Source organism: Pagrus pagrus (genome assembly GCF_965226575.1).
Source record: "Pagrus pagrus genome assembly, chromosome: 7".
NCBI classification, from domain to species: domain Eukaryota; kingdom Metazoa; phylum Chordata; class Actinopteri; order Spariformes; family Sparidae; genus Pagrus; species Pagrus pagrus.
This window is the reverse complement of record NC_140191.1, coordinates 1,327,787-1,345,638: the sequence shown is the minus strand read 5'-3', so window position 1 is coordinate 1,345,638 and position 17,852 is coordinate 1,327,787. Positions and strand designations below refer to the sequence as shown.

The 17,852-nt window shown below is 41.8% G+C and overlaps 2 protein-coding genes across 5 annotated transcripts in view; both read left to right on the top strand.

Annotated features, from left to right (window-relative positions):
• The first annotated feature begins 1,244 nt into the window (after positions 1-1,244).
• On the top strand, positions 1,245-9,130 carry LOC311259667 (zinc transporter ZIP1-like). The gene is made up of 4 exons (XM_084356947.1): positions 1,245-1,365; positions 2,314-2,606; positions 3,036-3,166; positions 6,026-9,130. Exons 2-4 carry the CDS (start codon positions 2,405-2,407, stop codon positions 6,713-6,715), a joined length of 1,023 nt encoding a protein of 340 aa, XP_084213073.1. The 5' UTR covers positions 1,245-1,365; positions 2,314-2,404; the 3' UTR covers positions 6,716-9,130.
• A 3,231-nt stretch (positions 9,131-12,361) lies between these two features.
• Positions 12,362-17,852, top strand: part of LOC311260322 (CREB-regulated transcription coactivator 2) — a 44,500-nt gene continuing 39,009 nt past the window's right edge. For all 4 annotated transcript variants that reach the window (XM_084358018.1, XM_084358017.1, XM_084358016.1 and 1 more), the window contains exon 1: positions 12,362-12,564. In XM_084358018.1, coding sequence (XP_084214144.1) covers positions 12,391-12,564 — 174 coding nt within the window. In that variant the 5' untranslated portion in view covers positions 12,362-12,390. The remainder of the gene's footprint in view (positions 12,565-17,852) is intronic.

Genomic DNA, 17,852 nt, shown 5'->3' with positions numbered 1-17,852 from the left:
CCAGAGGTCAACATCTGAATAAAGGATTGCATAATTTAACATTCGTGGTTGAATGATGGTGTTTGAATGATTTCTGCAACTTCATGTTTGGACATGTTGAATTGCTCCACATGTGTCGTAATCTGAGGTGTAAAATTCATCGTTTCAGTTGGTTTCAGGGTCACAGGTTGTTTTTCAGTCCCTAAAAATCTGCCAATAACATAAAAAACATGAACAGAAAACCAGTGTTCAGTCGAAACTGACGGTTTCTGACCCTCATCCATTCATCGGACTCATGTTGACCTCTGACTCTTTGTTACAGTAATAAGTGATGAAAGGTAACAGTCTGTTCAGCAGCTGGATGGATCCTCCTCCCAGCTGTGCAGTCAGACACAATACCACCGGAAGACAAGAGACTCTACCATCAAAATAAAAGCATGGATTGTCATTTTGTTGACGGTAAATAAGCACGGTGTCCCTGCTCCTCAATGAAGCTGTATTTTACTCATGAACGTTCATCACAGGTTAGGACCTTTGTGGACATGAGACTCTTCTCCTCACTGTTACTTTAGATCATTTAATTTGAAGTATTTTAGAGGCCTAAAGAAGTCAAATGATCCAGTAGCTTCCAAGTTTTTTGAAAAATAAATAAATAAATAAATAAATATAACCCCTAGTTTGGGAACAGTGTCCTCACATACTGCCAACAAAAGGTGTAATGTAACTAAGTACTAGTCGCCTTCTTCTACTCTATTACATCTCAGAGGCAAATATTGTACTTTTTAGTTACTAGTTTAGTTACTTTTTGAGGTTGCTAACAAGGTTAAATATCTTGGATGGGAGTTTTTCTTACAGAACAAATGACAGCAGCCACTCACTCTTCTCCTGCTTCGTCTTGTGTTCTGCTAGATGTCACTACATATCACACACTGGACCTTTCAGCACTGTAGGCCTGTGTTTAGATTGTATGTATGTCAAAGTTAACATGTTTCTACGATCTGTGTTAAAAAATGGCATCAAATTTCCACACAGGTGTTTATTTTGTAGTCAGTCTCTCGTTAGAGGAGGTTTCTGAATGGGCTGCGTGCCATTCAGAGTGGGCAGGGTCGTGTGCCCCTGACCAATCACCCTCTGAGCTGCAGTGAGAGCAACCTTCAGCCTCTTCTTAACCGGCTTTTATTTTGAAAACAGGAAGTGCGGCGCTGCGCTCTGCCCGGCAGCGGCTCCGTCACGCAGCGGGATCAGCTGATGGGAACTGACTCACCACTTCCCGGACAGCATGGTACATTAACGGAACCACAGCGAGCTGAGAAAACTCCAGACCCGACTTCTGTTCGGCCTGTTTCTGCTGAGAGGTTCCGAGAGAGCTGCTGGACCCGGATTCAGGTACGACTCAGATTTATTACCGAGCGGAAATAAAAACAAAGATCGTCTCGAGTTCCGTCAAAGTTTCCACTTCGACATGAATCACACGAGCTGTTTGTTCCAGCTGCTCCTCAGAGGCGGGTCACTGCTCATCTGCTGCTTGACAGTTGGTCTGTGCTCAGTGGTCCTGGTTCTGATGAGTTCTGTTCACTTCATCCAGTCAGAAGTTACAATTAAAGCTCTGCTCAGTTTCTCTCTATAGAAGCAGAACACGATTAAAGGCTGAGGAAAGATGTAAAGCTGATTTCTGACCTGTTTGTATTATTATTATTATTATTATTATTATTATTATTATCAGGTTATTAGCAGCTGTAACAGAAGCTGGTGTCAGGCTGCTTTATTAACTCACCTCCGAACCGGCTGGGCTCACTGACGGTCCATTAGTAGATGACTGAAGTTTTACTTTTAGAGAATGATGGTTAAAAAATGAAATAGTTTTATAGATTCTACAGAAATAATAGAAAATAATTACACTTTTATCAGCAGCTTCCAGGTCATGTGACCCGGTGACTCCGAGTCCGAACCAATGCCGAATTGTATTAATAATCTAGATGATTACTAACCCTAACACACCTGTTAACATTGTATTTTAGTGCTTCTCTTATTTTCTGTGAATATTTTTAATAAAAAATCTGCATTTCTTTCAGCAGCTTCCAGGTCATGTGACCCGTCGATGCTGAACTGTCCTCCTGTCTGGTTGAATCAGACAAAAACTTTATTTTGGGATTTTAAGTCCTCGTCATATTTTATATTAATATTAAATTAAAAATCATAATTTTTGTCAACAGGTTTCGTGTATAATGACCTTTTCTTCATCAGCCTCCAGTTAACCATCGACTGGATATCGTGAGTCGTCCTGACCCCAGAGGTCAGCCTGGGTTTAACCTGACTGTGTTATCTGTGTGACAGACTCGGCCTCCTGTGAGGGTCCATGGCGGGTGTTTGAGAGCTCCTCTTCTCTGCTACCTGAATCAGGAGGTGAAGATAATCCACATTCAAGATGTTCTTCGGGGGGAGAGTCTCCTCCTCCGTCCTCATGTCTCCTGGGAGGGACGTGGCAGAGCTGCAGGTCAACCCGGCTGACGTTCCCGCCCTGGAGATCAAACTGGGAGCGCTGGTGGTCCTGCTGTCCATCACACTGTTGTTTGGACTCGCCCCGCTCTGCATCGTCCGAGGAACGGGGTCCTGCTGTGCTGACCCAGGTAAGAACCCAGGTGCAGTCAGGACCAGGTCCGGATGAACTGTATTTGTGCCTCTCTCACCTGGAAACATCCTCAGTCTGGAGTCCAGTCTGGTTTCAGTTCAGGAACATTTCTGCTCACGTCATCGTCTTATCTCAGGATAAAAATCAGCTATTACAGTTTTCATGAATTAGGAAACACAGATAAGGAGTTAGAGCGTAGACCCTGTGCTAAAATAAAGATATATGAAATAAAGAAATATAAATTCAAAATAACTAAATATTGTTGGGTCTGTTGGAAGATGAAGATGGGTTCACTGGTGTTACTCTGTTGGAGAAGCTAACACTGATGTCACGTCAGGACATGAGGACATGAGGACACTTTCCTGTAACGAGGCCCACAGTCTCTTGTGCAGCGCTCAGTCTCGTTGATCTGTCGTTGTTCTTGCAGAGTCGCGGCGCCGGCTGCTGAGTTTGATCAGCTGTTTTTCTGGAGGAGTTTTCTTGGCCACCTGTCTGCTGGGCCTGCTGCCGGACTACCTGCAGGGCATCAACGAGGCCTTCAGCAACGCAGGAGTCACAGTAAGATCCCACAGGTCCAGACTTTGGACCACACACCGCATCATGAGCTCGCGGGACGTCAGTCACATGTCAGACTGTCGTAAACCGACACAACGCTGAGCCGACGGAAAGAACTGATTCATAAACACTTCAGTCTTTACACGAGCTGTAACTTACACTTATTTTCATTGTTGATTAATGTGCAGATCATTTTCTCAATTAACGTCCAGTTGTTTGGACCAGAAAATGGTGAAAAGTGCTGATCACTGTCAAGTTTACTGTCAAAGAGCAGCAAAGAAACCAGAAAACATTCACGTGAGAGGCTGAAATCAGAAGATCTGAACTCTTCTCTTCTTAAAAACGGCTCAAAACAATTTATCAAGTATCAGAATAGCTGGTGATGAGATTTCTTCAGTGTCACAGTGATCCAGTGACAGTCGTCTGCACATCCACAGGCTCACTGCTAACAGGAAGTGCTGACAGCTGATTCTGCAAAGTTTTAATGGAGCTTTGGTTGTTTTTCCGTTTTAAATCGAGTCTCCAGCTGCTTCAGTTGTTCAGCAGGATGCTGCGACTCTGTTTCTGTGGCAGGAACAGGATTTTTCAGATTTATCTCTGAGCTGCTGTGATTCTGTCTTATCTGCTGGTGGCGCTGGAGGAAAAGTGAAAGGCAGAACGTCGTCACTGTGATGTGACGCGTCCTCCTCCTCCAGAGGACGGAGCATCGCTGGGACGCGATTTAATGTGAAGTTTGTGTTTTCAAACAGCTTCAAACTGTCAGATTGTTGGAAGGAGGAGGAGGAGGAGGAGGAGGAAGAGGAGGAGGAGGAGGGCAGCTGAAGGTCAAAGACACTGCTGGGAAACCTGGTGTGTGTGTGTGTGTGTGTGTGTGTGTGTGTGTGAAGGGGGTGTTTAACAGGAATCGCTCTCCTCCGTCACACATACTGTTGAATTAACGTCAACACAAATACCGTGGTAACACTGTGTGTGTGTGTGTGTGTGTGTGTGTGTGTGTGTGTGTGTGTGTGACCCTGGCTCTCCTCTCTCTTCCCACACTTCCTGCCTCTCTCTCTCTCACACACACACACACACAGTTTGTTGTGTGGTTTGCTGCCTTCCAGCTCTCGTTGTTTTCTGGCGGTGAGACATTAAAATGCTTTTAACTGGAAACAACATGAGAAGTTTCCTGGTCGGTTGTTGGACGACGTGTTGATGATCCACGTGTTCGTGGTGCCACGCGGTTCCTTTAGCTTCCTGTAGTTTTGGTTTTGTGGCACGTTTTCCTGTGTTGTTGGTTCAGACCCGGTGACCAAAATATTCAGACTTTTGCTCTCATTCAGAAAAAAGACAAAATAAAAAAATAAAATTGAATGTTCCTGTTTGCGTGCAGCCGTGTTAACGCCTTTCATTCGTTCGCCCTCCTTCTAGAAAATGCTGGCGTGATCTTTGTGCATATCTGTTGATATCAGAGCTTTTCATAACGTTCAGCAGCAGGTGTGTTTCACTTTCACACCAGAAATGTGGGCTCTTTTCTTACGTCAGTGCGTCTCCACACCAGCCTGACGAGCTGTTGGCAGCGTGCCGCGCTGACCATCAACAGGAAGAGGTTTTGTGTTGCACGCTTGTGGTAAAACTTCACCTGAGACGAACGTTGCAAATGCGCTGAATCACCGTTCTGATCACGTCTGTCACCAGTTATTTGTTTTTGTCGTGACACTCAGCTCGACTTTAAAATGGAAACATTTTGTGCCCGTGTACACAAATCCTAAAGATTACATTTAGATTTTTACCATTTAACCTAAATCATGATCTTTCTCTCACTTTAACAAAAAGTGAAACTCTGTGACTGTTTCACAAATATATTTTCCTAAACTGTTTCATATTCATGATTTAATATCTGGATGATTACATCAGAACCTTCTGAGCCGGACCACAACAACCAATGAGAGAGGCGTCCTGGAGCAGCTGACGGTGCTGCCAAGCAACGCTAAACATTGTAGCCCTTGAGGCTAACGTTAGCTAGCATAGTGATGTTGACAGAAGCTCAAAATCTCACCTCCAGTTCTGTCTGAAGGACAGAAACCCGTGTTGACCGCGTCTCCCCCGCTCATCCACACTCGTTAACCTTCTTCTTCTTTGTTTCTCACTGCAGGTTGTTGCACAGTGCTAACCTCCATTTTGTTTACGTCTGCTTCACCTGCACAGAGCAGTGTTCGCTGCTTATTAAACATTTATTCATATTTCAGGTGTCAAATTCGACACTGCACATCCTTTAGTCCTCAGCGGCAAACCTGCCAAGTGTGAAGCAGATCGCATGAACGGTTGTTGTGATATGAGAGTAACAGACAGACAGACAGAGGTTCTGTGCTTTGTAGATTCATTGCTCATGTGCAACTTCTGGGTCGTTAATGACCAAACATTTCGTTAGCTAACAAGGTGATACCATCCGCCTGCTAACGCGTCCTTTAGCATGTCGCTCCTCATCTTCATATTTGAAGAACCAAGTCGACGCGTCACTCTGGCTCTGAGTCGCTCTGTGAGGGATTTTTTCTTCGTCTTTATCTCTGATTTCAATCTTCTCCACATCCGCTGGTTTCCACCTTTCAGCACTTTGTCGTCCTGTGTTCATCGAGATGTTGACAGCAGATCGATCTTTGACACAGTCAGAAATTAAAACCGAGGTGTGTCATATTTCCAGAGAGCCTGAAAAAGAGTGTGTCACGTTACAGTAGTGAAGAACATCTCAGTCGTTTTGGGGTCGATGCACAACTTCCGTCAGTCTTCTTGAGTTGTTTGTCTTTAAGCACGTGTAAAATAATTGAAGCAAATATAATGATTTTGTTTTCTGCGCCTGAATGGCTACTTCTTCTCTCCCTGCAGCTCCAGTTCCCTCTGCCTGAGTTCATCATGGCCATGGGCTTCTTCCTGGTCCTGGTCCTGGAGCAGATCGTCCTGGCCTTCAAAGACCAGTCCTCCCCTCACGTGGAGGAGCGCCGGGCTCTGCTGGTGGACTCCAGCGTCCAGGCCAACGACAGGAACGGTCGGCATCACTCCCATCGCCGACGCGAGTCAGAGGAGTCCAATGGCAGCCACTTCCACGTGGACTTTGGCTCGCAGTCCGCCCTGCGCGCCTTCATCCTGGTCTTCTCGCTGTCGCTGCACTCGGTGTTTGAGGGTTTGGCGGTGGGGCTCCTGGAGGAGGGGAAGCAGGTGCTGGAGATCTGCCTGGCGCTGATGATGCACAAGAGCATCATTTCCTTCAGCCTGGCGTTCAAGCTGTCCCAGGGCCGGCTGCGGCGGTCGGTGGTGGTCGGCTGCCTGCTGCTCTTCGCTGTCATGTCCCCGCTGGGCATCGGCGTGGGGATGGGCCTCACGGAGACCAAGGCGTCCCCTCAGCACCAGCTGGCCCGCTGCACGCTGGAGGGGCTGGCCACAGGAACCTTCATCTACATCACCTTCATGGAGATCCTGCCGCACGAGCTCCGCTCCACCAGGAACCGCATCCCCAAGGTGGTCATGCTGCTGGTCGGCTTCGCTGTCGTCACCGCCGTGCTCTTCATCAAACTGTAACCGTGGAAACAGACATTTGGGGAGAAAGTCTGTCATGAAACCAAAAGTTCACATGTTTGATAGCCAGCGTGGATCAGAGGTCACACATTAAGAGTTCATGGTAACAAGAGTGTCGCTCTGTCATATTTATCTGTTTACTGCATCTTCTTCTTCTTCTTCTTCATGTTGGATGGCGTTAACCAGCGTTAAGGCGCTTCAACGCCACCTACTGTGACAAAATGAAGAAACAAAGATTATTAATGTGCTGCTGAATTATTTCTGTGTCATTACCACAACGTCAATATTTCATTTTTAAATATCACGATTATCGTCTGTATCGATACATCGTGACACCTCGATCCAGCCATCGTCTCCTCCTGATGATATAAAGTCAGGCTCAGTCATCGTCTCCTCCTGATGATATAAAGTCAGGCTCAGCCATCGTCTCCTCCTGATGATATAAAGTCAGGCTCAGCCATCGTCTCCTCCTGATGATATAAAGTCAGGCTCAGTCATCGTCTCCTCCTGATGATATAAAGTCAGGCTCAGTCATCGTCTCCTCCTGATGATATAAAGTCAGGCTCAGTCATCGTCTCCTCCTGATGATATAAAGTCAGGCTCAGCCATCGTCTCCTCCTGATGATATAAAGTCAGGCTCAGTCATCGTCTCCTCCTGATGATATAAAGTCAGGCTCAGCCATCGTCTCCTCCTGATGATATAAAGTCAGGCTCAGCCATCGTCTCCTCCTGATGATATAAAGTCAGGCTCAGTCATCGTCTCCTCCTGATGATATAAAGTCAGGCTCAGTCATCATCTCCTCCTGATGATATTAAGTCAGGTGAAGTCTCGTAGTCCACAGAACATTTCTGGAGCTTCACAGTGAAACAGAGTTGCAGCGTTCTGCTGAACACCTGAAGCAGCTGGAGATGATTTAAACATCACATGTCTCCATGCAGCTCGTCTGCTGTGATCCAGCAGTCAACGTCAGGAGTCGGAGAGGAAAGCTGCCGAACAGCTGTGGATATTTTTCCAGCCATGTTTGTTGTATGAAGCTGGTGTTTTTTAAGGAGCAGTGGAGACATTTCACCTCGTTTTCTGGCAACCAGAACAGTCTTTTATCAGAGAAGTCAGACCGTCTCCATCCGTGATCATGGAGAACAAAACTGCTATTTTAATCCAAACCAGATGTTTTTTTAACTCTAACCAAGTGTGTTTTGTGCCTTAACCCAACCAGAGTTGTGACGAGAGAGAAATAGAAAATGAAACCTCACGAACGTATGGCTCCATACACTCCATCTGGTTTAATCCAGGTCTACGGAAGCCTGGAGATCCCAAACTGATTTGAGAAGATGTTATTAACACCCTTGACGTGCGGTCGATGGGATGTGGGCTGACGCTTTTATCTCAGCAGCTCCAGTGAAGAGTTCATCTTAATAAAGGGTTCAGAGATCATCTCCTCAGATCAGTTTGTGACCTCTTCTCTCCTGCAGACTGAGATCACATCAGACGAGCTTTAGATCATCTCCAGCTGCTTCAGGTGTTCAGCAGAACGCTGCGACGCTGTTTCACTGTGAAGCTCCAGAAATGTTCTGTGGACTACGAGACTTCACCTGAGCAGATCTGGTGGATTTTCATTTTTTGGGTGAACTGCTCCTTTAAGGGGGAAGAAACACTTACAGACCACAAACAGCACAAACCACCTGTCCGTCAACACAACATCATATTTTTAAGTTAATTCCAAAAAAACATTTGCAACAGAAACCAAAAATGTGTCGTTTGTGATTGTGTAGCTGTGTGATTGTGTGATTGTGTAGCTGTGTGATTGTGTAGCTGTGTGATTGTGTGATTGTGTGATTGTGTAGCTGTGTGATTGTGTAGCTGTGTGATTGTGTGATTGTGTGATTGTGTAGCTGTGTGATTGTGTAGCTGTGTGATTGTGTGATTGTGTCCTGACGTGAGAAGATGTGATGTCTTTTTTTTTCTCCCTCTGGCAGAAACAGAAAGCACTTTGTGTTCGGCTCGTCCAGACTTTCCTCCCTCCGCTGTTTGAACAGAAGTCTTTTATTGGCCGAGGCTCTGCAGGGAGACGCTGAGCTGAGCAAACACAATGAGCCGGCTGTTGTTGTTCAGTCGGAGGGAATTTACTACACAACCGACACTGAAATGTCAGCGTGGTGGGGGGGAAACCTCGTATCGCCTTTTAAAGACCAGCTTTGATTTATTTTTGACTTCATTCAACTTGTTTAAACTGGAGCAGAAAGAGCAGACGTGTCCTCGTGAGAATGACGTGTTGTAGAAATGTATTTTTGTAATTAACACTAAAGTCTCTGCGGTATTTTAATCATCGTGCTGAATGTGTGAAGTCTGTGTTATATTTTATATGGTGATGAAACGTGAAAGATCCAATTAAACACAGATTAGTTTTCCAGATCAAACGCTGACTCAGAGTCTTTATTTGTTGCTGGGATGAAAAGTTTTAAGATTTTATTTTTCAGATTTTAATAAATCCTGAGGCCAGAAATTATTCAGAAAAAAGCCACCTGGTGTTTTTATCTGTAAGTGAAATAATATGAGATGTAATTTCTTCATAAGTTCAACAATGACCGGACTGAGAGAAGCTGGACTGTACGCTGACAAGAAAAACTATAATGTGCTTCATATTTTCATGAAACTGTAGCAAGAAGTGCGACTGAGATACAGACAGGAAATGTCATTTTGTATTTTTTGTCATTTAAAAATAAAAAGGGGAAATAATCATGAATCTCCAGACTTAGTGTCGCCATGGTGACAGAATATTCAGTTATGTAGAAACTGATTATAAAAGTGTGAAAATACTCCAACAACCAGAGAAGAGCAACAAATGCTCACTGCTGGTTTACAGTTAATATTTTTATTATAGTATTATCATTTCTTTTTTTTTGTCTTACGAGCTTAAAACACTTTCTTCTGTTTTTAGCTCCAGATACACATTTTAATATTGTTTGTTATCATAACTATAAATGTTAAAATACTCATTTTTCTTTTAAACCAGTCTCCAGTAAACTAATGATTATTTATAATGATTATTACTAGTTACAATTTCAAAATTAAAACCATAAATTATAATTCACAGGAATCCACTTTAAACATGAAAAACTAACACTTTTACAGCGATGTCGCGACAAACTGACACTTTTTACAAGGAAAGAAACGTCTTAATGTTTTGAACTCAATGCCGAATTTACAAGACGTCTCCAATGAGTTAAAATTCGCTGCAGGCGTTTCACAAAGCTGGTTCAGTTTCTCCTCACGATGCAACAACTCTTAAAATCAGACGATTTGTAAGGGAGTCTGGTGATGTTGCTGTTACTAGAGACTTCAGTGGTGACGACGATGGTCTCAGAGACCAAACAGCTGCTGTCTTCTCCAGTGATGGTGACACAACTTCTGCTTCTGAGAAAAAATGGGATTCAGCAACTAGGTTGCAGCCAGTAAAGTAACTAGTAACTAAAGTTATCAAGTAAATGTAGTGGAGTGGAAGCAGAAAGTAGCAGAAAATGTTAAATATTAAAGTACAAGTGAGTACGAGTACTCCAGTAAATGTACTTTAATATAAAAATAAAATGTATTTATTTATAAATGCTCCACTTTGGCTCTGATGCAACATGTAATCAAGTAAACAAGTTATCAAAGAAATGTAGTTGAGTAAAAAGTACAATATACAATGTGTTGCATTTATATCATATGTTTTTTAAACCTCAGTCTGCAAAGTAACTGCAGGTAACTGATAAATGTAATAGAGTAAAAAGTAGGCTACAATATTTCCCTCTGAAGGTAATGAAAGTATAAAGTAGCATGGAATGGAAATACTCAAGTAAAGTTGGTTCGCAGGGTATCTAAGTACAGTACTTGAGTAAATGTACTTAGTTACATTCGCTTACACTGTTGGGTGGTTTAACTTACTGTATAACGACGTGTTACATGTTACACTTTATGCTCATTATAGTTCTTAAAAGTCTTCATTTGCAAAGTAACTAGTTACTAAATAAATGTTGTGGAGTGAAAGTATGAAGGAGCAGAAAATGAAAATATTAAAGTACAAGTACCTCAAAATCCTAGGCCCAGAGTAATCGAGTAAATTTACTTAAAAATAAAAATGAAATGAATTTATTTATAAATGCTCCACTTTAGCTTTTCAGGATATAATCTGCAACGTAACTAGTAACTAAAGTTATCAAATAAAGTGGAGTACAAAGTACAATTTTTGACTCGAAGTATGAAGTAGCAGAAAATGGAAATAGTCAAGTACAAGTACCTTAAAATTGTTCTTGAGTAAATGTATTTAGTTACATTCCATCACTGGTTATAATAATTAGTTTTAAAATGTTAGAAAGAAAGTAAGGAAGTTGAGTTTCCTGTCATCTCTTGTTTTTAACCTCTGTTCAGTGAAAAACATTAAAAACAAACAAACAGGGGTTTATATTTAAATCAAAGAGGTTTTCAGGCCACCTGTCGGTTCTGCCTGTGTTTTAAAGAGCACTTTCAGTTCATGCTTGGACTTCTGATTATTTGGTTTCCTGTCAGATCAATCAACATGTCTGTGGTGGAGCTCCCTGTCAGCTCCGTGACCTTTGACCTCTGACCCTCCTCTGCAGGTGCAGGTGCAGGTGAACATGGTTGAGTGCAGACACGTTTTTAATCACGACACTATAATGAACTCTTCAGCCTGCAGCAGCTGAGATCGGCCACCAGGGGGCGCAATGCGGCTTTCGCCTAAACATCAAAGCTTGTCTGTGTTTGACAGGATGACTCACTCGGTGGGTTGAATTAATATGCAGATCCACCCTCTGTTTCTGAGAGTGGGCGTTCACACCTCGCCCGTGCACCGTGTTCTCATTTAACCCCCCCCCCCCACCAACACACACACACACACACACACACACACACAAAGCTGTTACCATGGAGACCAAAGTATTCAGATCTCTAACACATCCACCCGCTTCATGGTGTATATCTCTGGAACAGTATTTTGGTGGTTTGGATCGATGTTAAGCATATAAATTAAATTATTATGTTAATATTGATCATATTCTTATAGCAGGAAATTAGCTTTTTTCATTTGACCAACTAACAGGAAGTGATACAAGGTGTGCACTGACTGACGTCACGTCCAGGTGACCACAGCTCGTTTAAAATAAGAAGACTTTATTAATAGCTTGGAAAATATGACCTATTTCTCTCAAGCGTTGTGGGTGATGTAGAAGCTTTAAAGGGTTCATTATTTATTTATTTTATTTTTCTATTCTTTACACGTTTAATTTCTTAATTTAAAAAAAAAAAAAGTCTGTTTTTAAAAAATGTGTTTGAACACAACATAATGTTGGGAACACAATTTGTTTAGAAAATGATTGAAGCCATTAAATGAACATGTGACATGTTAAAAAGGGATGTCCAGTTTCTCCTTCCCTTGTTTTGTTTGGCTAATTTAAAGTTAAAGACATGAGTGTTGCGTCTCTAGCATCAGGAGTATTTTAAAAACAATAACTCTTCGTTTTCAGTTTGAACTTTTAATATGAACTCATATCGAGCGACAGCACGCACTGGCTGACATTTACGGTCCCCAGAAATAGCTGCAGAGTGAGCGCTCTCCACTTTCCCGCGCCTCTCTGCTGAAAATCGTTCCACTACGTCAAGTCGTCCCGTCCGCTCGGTGAAGATGTCTGCGACGGGTACAGGCGGCTGTGGACCCGGACCCGGACCCACCTCGGGCTCCGGGTCCGGGGCTTCCAACCCCCGAAAGTTTAGCGAGAAGATAGCGCTGCATACCCAGCGACAGGCCGAGGAGACAGCCGCCTTCCAGGAGGTTATGATGGACATCACCTCGACCAGGGTAAGTCTGAGACGGAGGCAGGAGGAGGAGAGCTGCCCGGAGGAAGAGAGGCCTTGCCTGGGCTTGTCAGGCTCCAAGATAACGTTATAAGCTGCCTGTACATGGCGCTCTGTCTCCAACTGCTGCGCTCACAGCGAATAACGACGGAGCACAACAACATATGTGGTTTTTATGTGAAATGTAGAGTTGGCAGAAAACGTTGTTGCCTCTTGTTGCCCATTTCCGATACGTCGTTAGCGTAGTTAGCAAGCATTAGCTACCAGGGCTAACTTGGCTTGTTTACTATGTTACGTGAACGTCGCTGTCACCCTGCTAGCCCCGATACGCTCGACTCTCCGCGGTGAGAACATCCCGCTGAACTCCATTCAAAAATCTGGCTGTTCAGTGTGGCGTTGCTGATTGTCACGTATATATTGAACGTGAGCAACATAAACTGAGGTGTTTCGTGAATTATGTTGGTCTTCTGGTCAATTCGGCATCAAGTGAGACACATAATAGCAGTTAATTTCGTGACAATCATAGCTGACTTTCTTTAACTGTATCACGCCTCTCCCGGGGTTAGCTAACAGACACGTTACACGTTATTTAAAAGTATATGGTTTAAAAGTATTTTTTGTGAATTTGAGCCATGCCGTTTTGAATAATGGAACTAAACGACTTGTTTTACGGACTTTAAAGTGGTGATTTATCTGGTGTACATCCTGAACAAGAGCTCTAACTTTATATTGCCGTTTTTTCAAGGGAGTTTGACGTGACAGAGCGTACGTGCAAGTTTGGACATGGTTATCGGGGCTCTTGATCAGTTAACTAGATTTTGGTTTTTTTAAGTCTGTGACATCACATCAGGCAGCCAGTAAACAGGTTAAACATTCAGTATTCAGCTGATGTTCGTAGTGACTTTACATGGACACTGATGCTAAGTTATTAGCTAAGTTAGCTGAAACAGGATGTGTTGGTTTGAGTCGGTGGTCCACCTGTGGCTCTCAGCAAAACTACACTTACTGTAGCACATTTAATTAACACATTTATGTATTGATTTGCTTAAAGGTGCAAAATGTAAGATTTTTAGTCTAAAGCATTCAAAAAACTAATTATAAATTAGGGATGCACAATATGGATTTTTTTAGCCGATACTGATAACCGATAATTACCTGCTTCATGGCTGATACTGATAATGAGTTCACTTTTTTGTATTTTAAAAATATTTCATAACCTGTAGTTTATGCACCTATGAGGGTTATAAAGGATAAGATGTAGTGAGCAAAGATGAATGTTTTAATATTCACTATTCTGGCTCAAAGGATCTGACTTCAAATCTTCAGTTATTTTGAGTGAGGATGTTTTTCTGTACTTTGGCTTTCATATCACAAAGCGTATCAAGTGTTCTGCATATAGATTCAAAATAAATAAAATGCACTGACCGTCTCTAGTAAACCTCCTGCTGTTGGATAGGCTAACGATGCGTATTCCCTCCATACGCGATGACGACTTTTCAGATGAGATGTAAGATTTGTGGCGTTAACCACGCCGGCGACGCCATGAGCTCTAAACACTTCGCCGCTCTACACAGGAGCAGCAGTATGACGTCATGAGCGCGACAACTGCGCCCTGTTTTTATTGGACTATTTAATGTCTATCATAATCCGATCAATAAATAATATTATGAAATTCCCATTATCAGTTCGATAATCTATCGCTGGCAGTTAGTGGTTTCTCTTGTTATGCTGCTCCGAGTATAAATTTAGGTGATCAATTCTTACATATTACACCTTTAATTCAAATGTATTTTAGGCATTTAAAGAGGCATTATGTAGTTTTGGAGAAAGAATTCAAACTCTGAATTTTAATATTTACAGTATTAATGAGGTAATAATACAAAATCATAAATATTTAACTTTTCCATCAGTGAATAAACCAGCTGTTCTCAGAGGAAAATAAGGTCCCAGAACACTGTGTGAAGCTAGAGAGGTGGCAGGGTCCGCCACGTATAAACAAAGTAAAACAGAATAAATTGTGTTGCCCTTTAAGGTCAGTTTATTCAGTTTATTCAGTCATGAAAACAAAGAGAGTTTGATTATTTAGTTTGTTTAGGCAGAAAAAATCAGCCAATGAGGATCTTTCTCTGCTCATTAACATTTCTTCAGCAAAACTACAGACTGCTCCTTTAAGCACATGATAATATGTCTGATAAAAGGTGAAGTCGAAGGACGAACAGCAGAACTTCTCAAGTGATTTCACCTCGGACTAAACCTCGATCAGATTCTCTAATATTTATCGATCTGGACTTTCTTTCTTTCTGAACCTCAGTGTGAAGTTTAGTTGTTTTAACATGATGTTGATGATTAAATTTATTAATTTATCAAGTAAAAAAACAACATGTTTTCATGTTAGACCTTCACAAGAGATTCAGTGGATATGGATTGATTGGTTTTGTTTTTTTAGTGTATGTTACAGTGTCAGCTGTGCTTATTATGTTTGACATTTTAAAGAGTAAACATCTGGACAAAAAAGTTAATGACAGGTATTTAATTTCAGCTTCAACTGAGTCTAACATCGTTAAAATGAGATCCTCACATCGTTCCCATACAGCTGTGGTGACGCTGCTGGTGCTTCATTGTTGGAGTCTTTATTCATAAAATCATTAATTTCTGAACACGGCTGCTTAATGCATCACAAAATAATCCCCAGACGTGATCAGGTGTGTTATTGTTGCTTTGTTTTCTCTGGTGCTTGAAGTCTGGCACTGCATGTTGACAGGTGAGCTGCCTGGCCAATCACAGCCTGTGTTTACTTTTAGCTCGCTGTGATTAACTGCTGTGCGCCTCCCAAACACAAACACCTGGCCTCAGGTGGGAGCGTTTCATGGAGACGGCAGACATGAGGCTGAATTCTTGTTTAGAGTATTTTTATTTTTTATATTTATATGGTAAGACATTAATGTGACAGGATACAGACTGTGGGACGACTGTTCAAGGTGGTTTCTCTCATTTTAATATCTCGGTGTTTTGGATCATTATGGGCGATGCTGTAAATCAATAATCAGGACTGCTTTGTGGCTGCATTGAAATTTTATATGATCTCTGGAGGTGTTTTCCACTATTCCCTGACAATTGGCAGTAGGCTGCAGCTAACAACTCTTCTCATGATTAAACGATTAGTTGTCTGATCTATAAAATGTCACAAAAATGTTGGTAAATGATCCAAAATCCAAGATGAAGTCATCAGAATCAGAAATTCCTTTATTGGTCCCGCAAAATTTGTGTGTCACAGCAGCCAAAGGACAATTCAATATAACAATAAACAATATAGTAGTAAAAAAATAAACAATATAAAAATTAATACACTACACAAAGAAATTAATACACTAATTTTGGCTGTGGGAAGTTATAGTGGATATTTTTTATATCCTTTCAAAGTTCAAGAGATTAATTTGTCACGTGTTAATTTTTCAACAGCAGTGAAATGAGACCGCCACGACTCGGTCAACTGTGCAAGCTGCAATCTTAATATCAATTAAATTAAAGTGGTATAATGTTATGTACTGGGCCGAATAACAGACTGTCACAGAAACTGTATGCACATAATAAAATAAAGGTAAGAAGAAACATTAATGAAGAAATTAGTGTAACAATTCGTTGTGTGCAGTAGGTGGGAATCACAGAGTAACTCACCATGAGCTGCCCACGGTCATGATAATGTCACGATACAGTGATTTTGTGATAATCTAATGATACATCGGCCCCAAAACCAACTCCTGGTCAGGCTGGGGATGCAAATTTGAAGCAGTTTCTTTAATTGATCGTCAGCTGCCTTAACAATCAACTATCGGTGTGTATATACTGTCTGAACCACTGACGTGCGCTTTGTTCGTTACTTGAATGATAAATTAAATACACAAAATAATGACATCATTTTAATTGCAGAAGTCTCGCTATTCAACAACTCTCCCAACAAAATCCAACATATTGAGGCTACTAAATTGCTTAAATATAATTTAATATTAAATATAATTTTGCTTTTTTTTTATATTCGAAATAACTAAAAAGTATTTTGTATTTAATTTTGACATATTTGAGAAGCAGGTCATTTAAGTATGTTTGATGTTTTTTCAATCTCTGATGGGTTAATACATTTTTAATCAGTTGAATTCTTTACAGCGATTACTCGATTAATCTTGAACATCCCTACCTCGGGCTCTAAAATAATTAAGTTTCAGTGCCTAACGAGCATTAACGACACATTTCAGTGCTTTTCTAACTTTCCAGCCTCCATGACCCGATCAGGAGGATGAGGATGATTCAGGTGGCTCCGTGTTCATCGTGTTACTCCTGTGTTACTTTACTTTCACTGGACGGTTCTTGCATATCCAGCAGTCTTTATCAGTTTTCTTTGTCCCCAAAGTGGGTCCAGACTTTCCACTTTAAAGGTAACGGTCTCTGACTCGCTCTTCCCCGCTGAATGAGGGTAAAGTGAAAGATGGTTTGTTTGATTGTTGAGTCTCATTCCCGAATACTGCCACAAAGCGTCGGTATTTGATGACTCAACTATCAACAGTCTTATCTAGAATTGCCCTCCCTACTTTTAATTTCTGTTCACTTTACCGTCACTAACTTGATGAACGCCACCACGCAGAGTCATGAGGCAGTGTCTCAAAGCGGCAGGGAAACTTCTTAGAGCGTCACATTTTTAAATACTAATCTGGTGCCAGTGTTTCGATAATCGTATCACGCGAGGAAGAAATAAGATATAATGCTGTGTTGATATTTTGCAGGTTTGAGGTGCTGAGCTGCAGCGATATCCTCAAATGTTCAGTATTCAAGTTGAATCAACAGTTTTCTGAAAGTTTTTCAATATAAAGCTGAAGATTTTGAACGTCTTCGTGAAGGATTAAGGCACATCTGTCTGTCTGATCACACGGAGCTGCCTCCACTTGTTTCACTTGTAATCAATCAGAAAAATGCTGCAATGCGCTGATTAATTACCACAAAGTGACGACATGATCGATACAACCTGACGTCTCATTATCAATTTATTTATTAGACGCGGCTCTGTACTGTCAGCCGCTGGCATCAGCGTTTCAGCTTGTTTGTCCTGCAGCTTTTCACTGTGTCTTGGCAGATTAATAGACCAACTAATTGATCAATGAATCGTAGAAATAATGGTTTGGTTAATCAACAATGAGAATGATAATTAATTAGTCGCAGATTCCATGTGTGAAAGGGGTTTCAGACAAACACAAACACCTCCTCCTCCGCCTCCTCCATTTACTGACAATACCACCCCTGTGG

Coding starts and splice junctions, on each gene's coding strand:
- LOC311259667 (XM_084356947.1), top strand. CDS start 2,405: ATGTTCTTCGGGGGGAGAGTCTCCTCCTCCGTCCTCATGTCTCCTGGG. Junction 2,607..3,035: donor GTCCTGCTGTGCTGACCCAG/GTAAGAACCCAG, acceptor TTGTTCTTGCAG/AGTCGCGGCGCCGGCTGCTG. Junction 3,167..6,025: donor TCAGCAACGCAGGAGTCACA/GTAAGATCCCAC, acceptor CTCTCCCTGCAG/CTCCAGTTCCCTCTGCCTGA.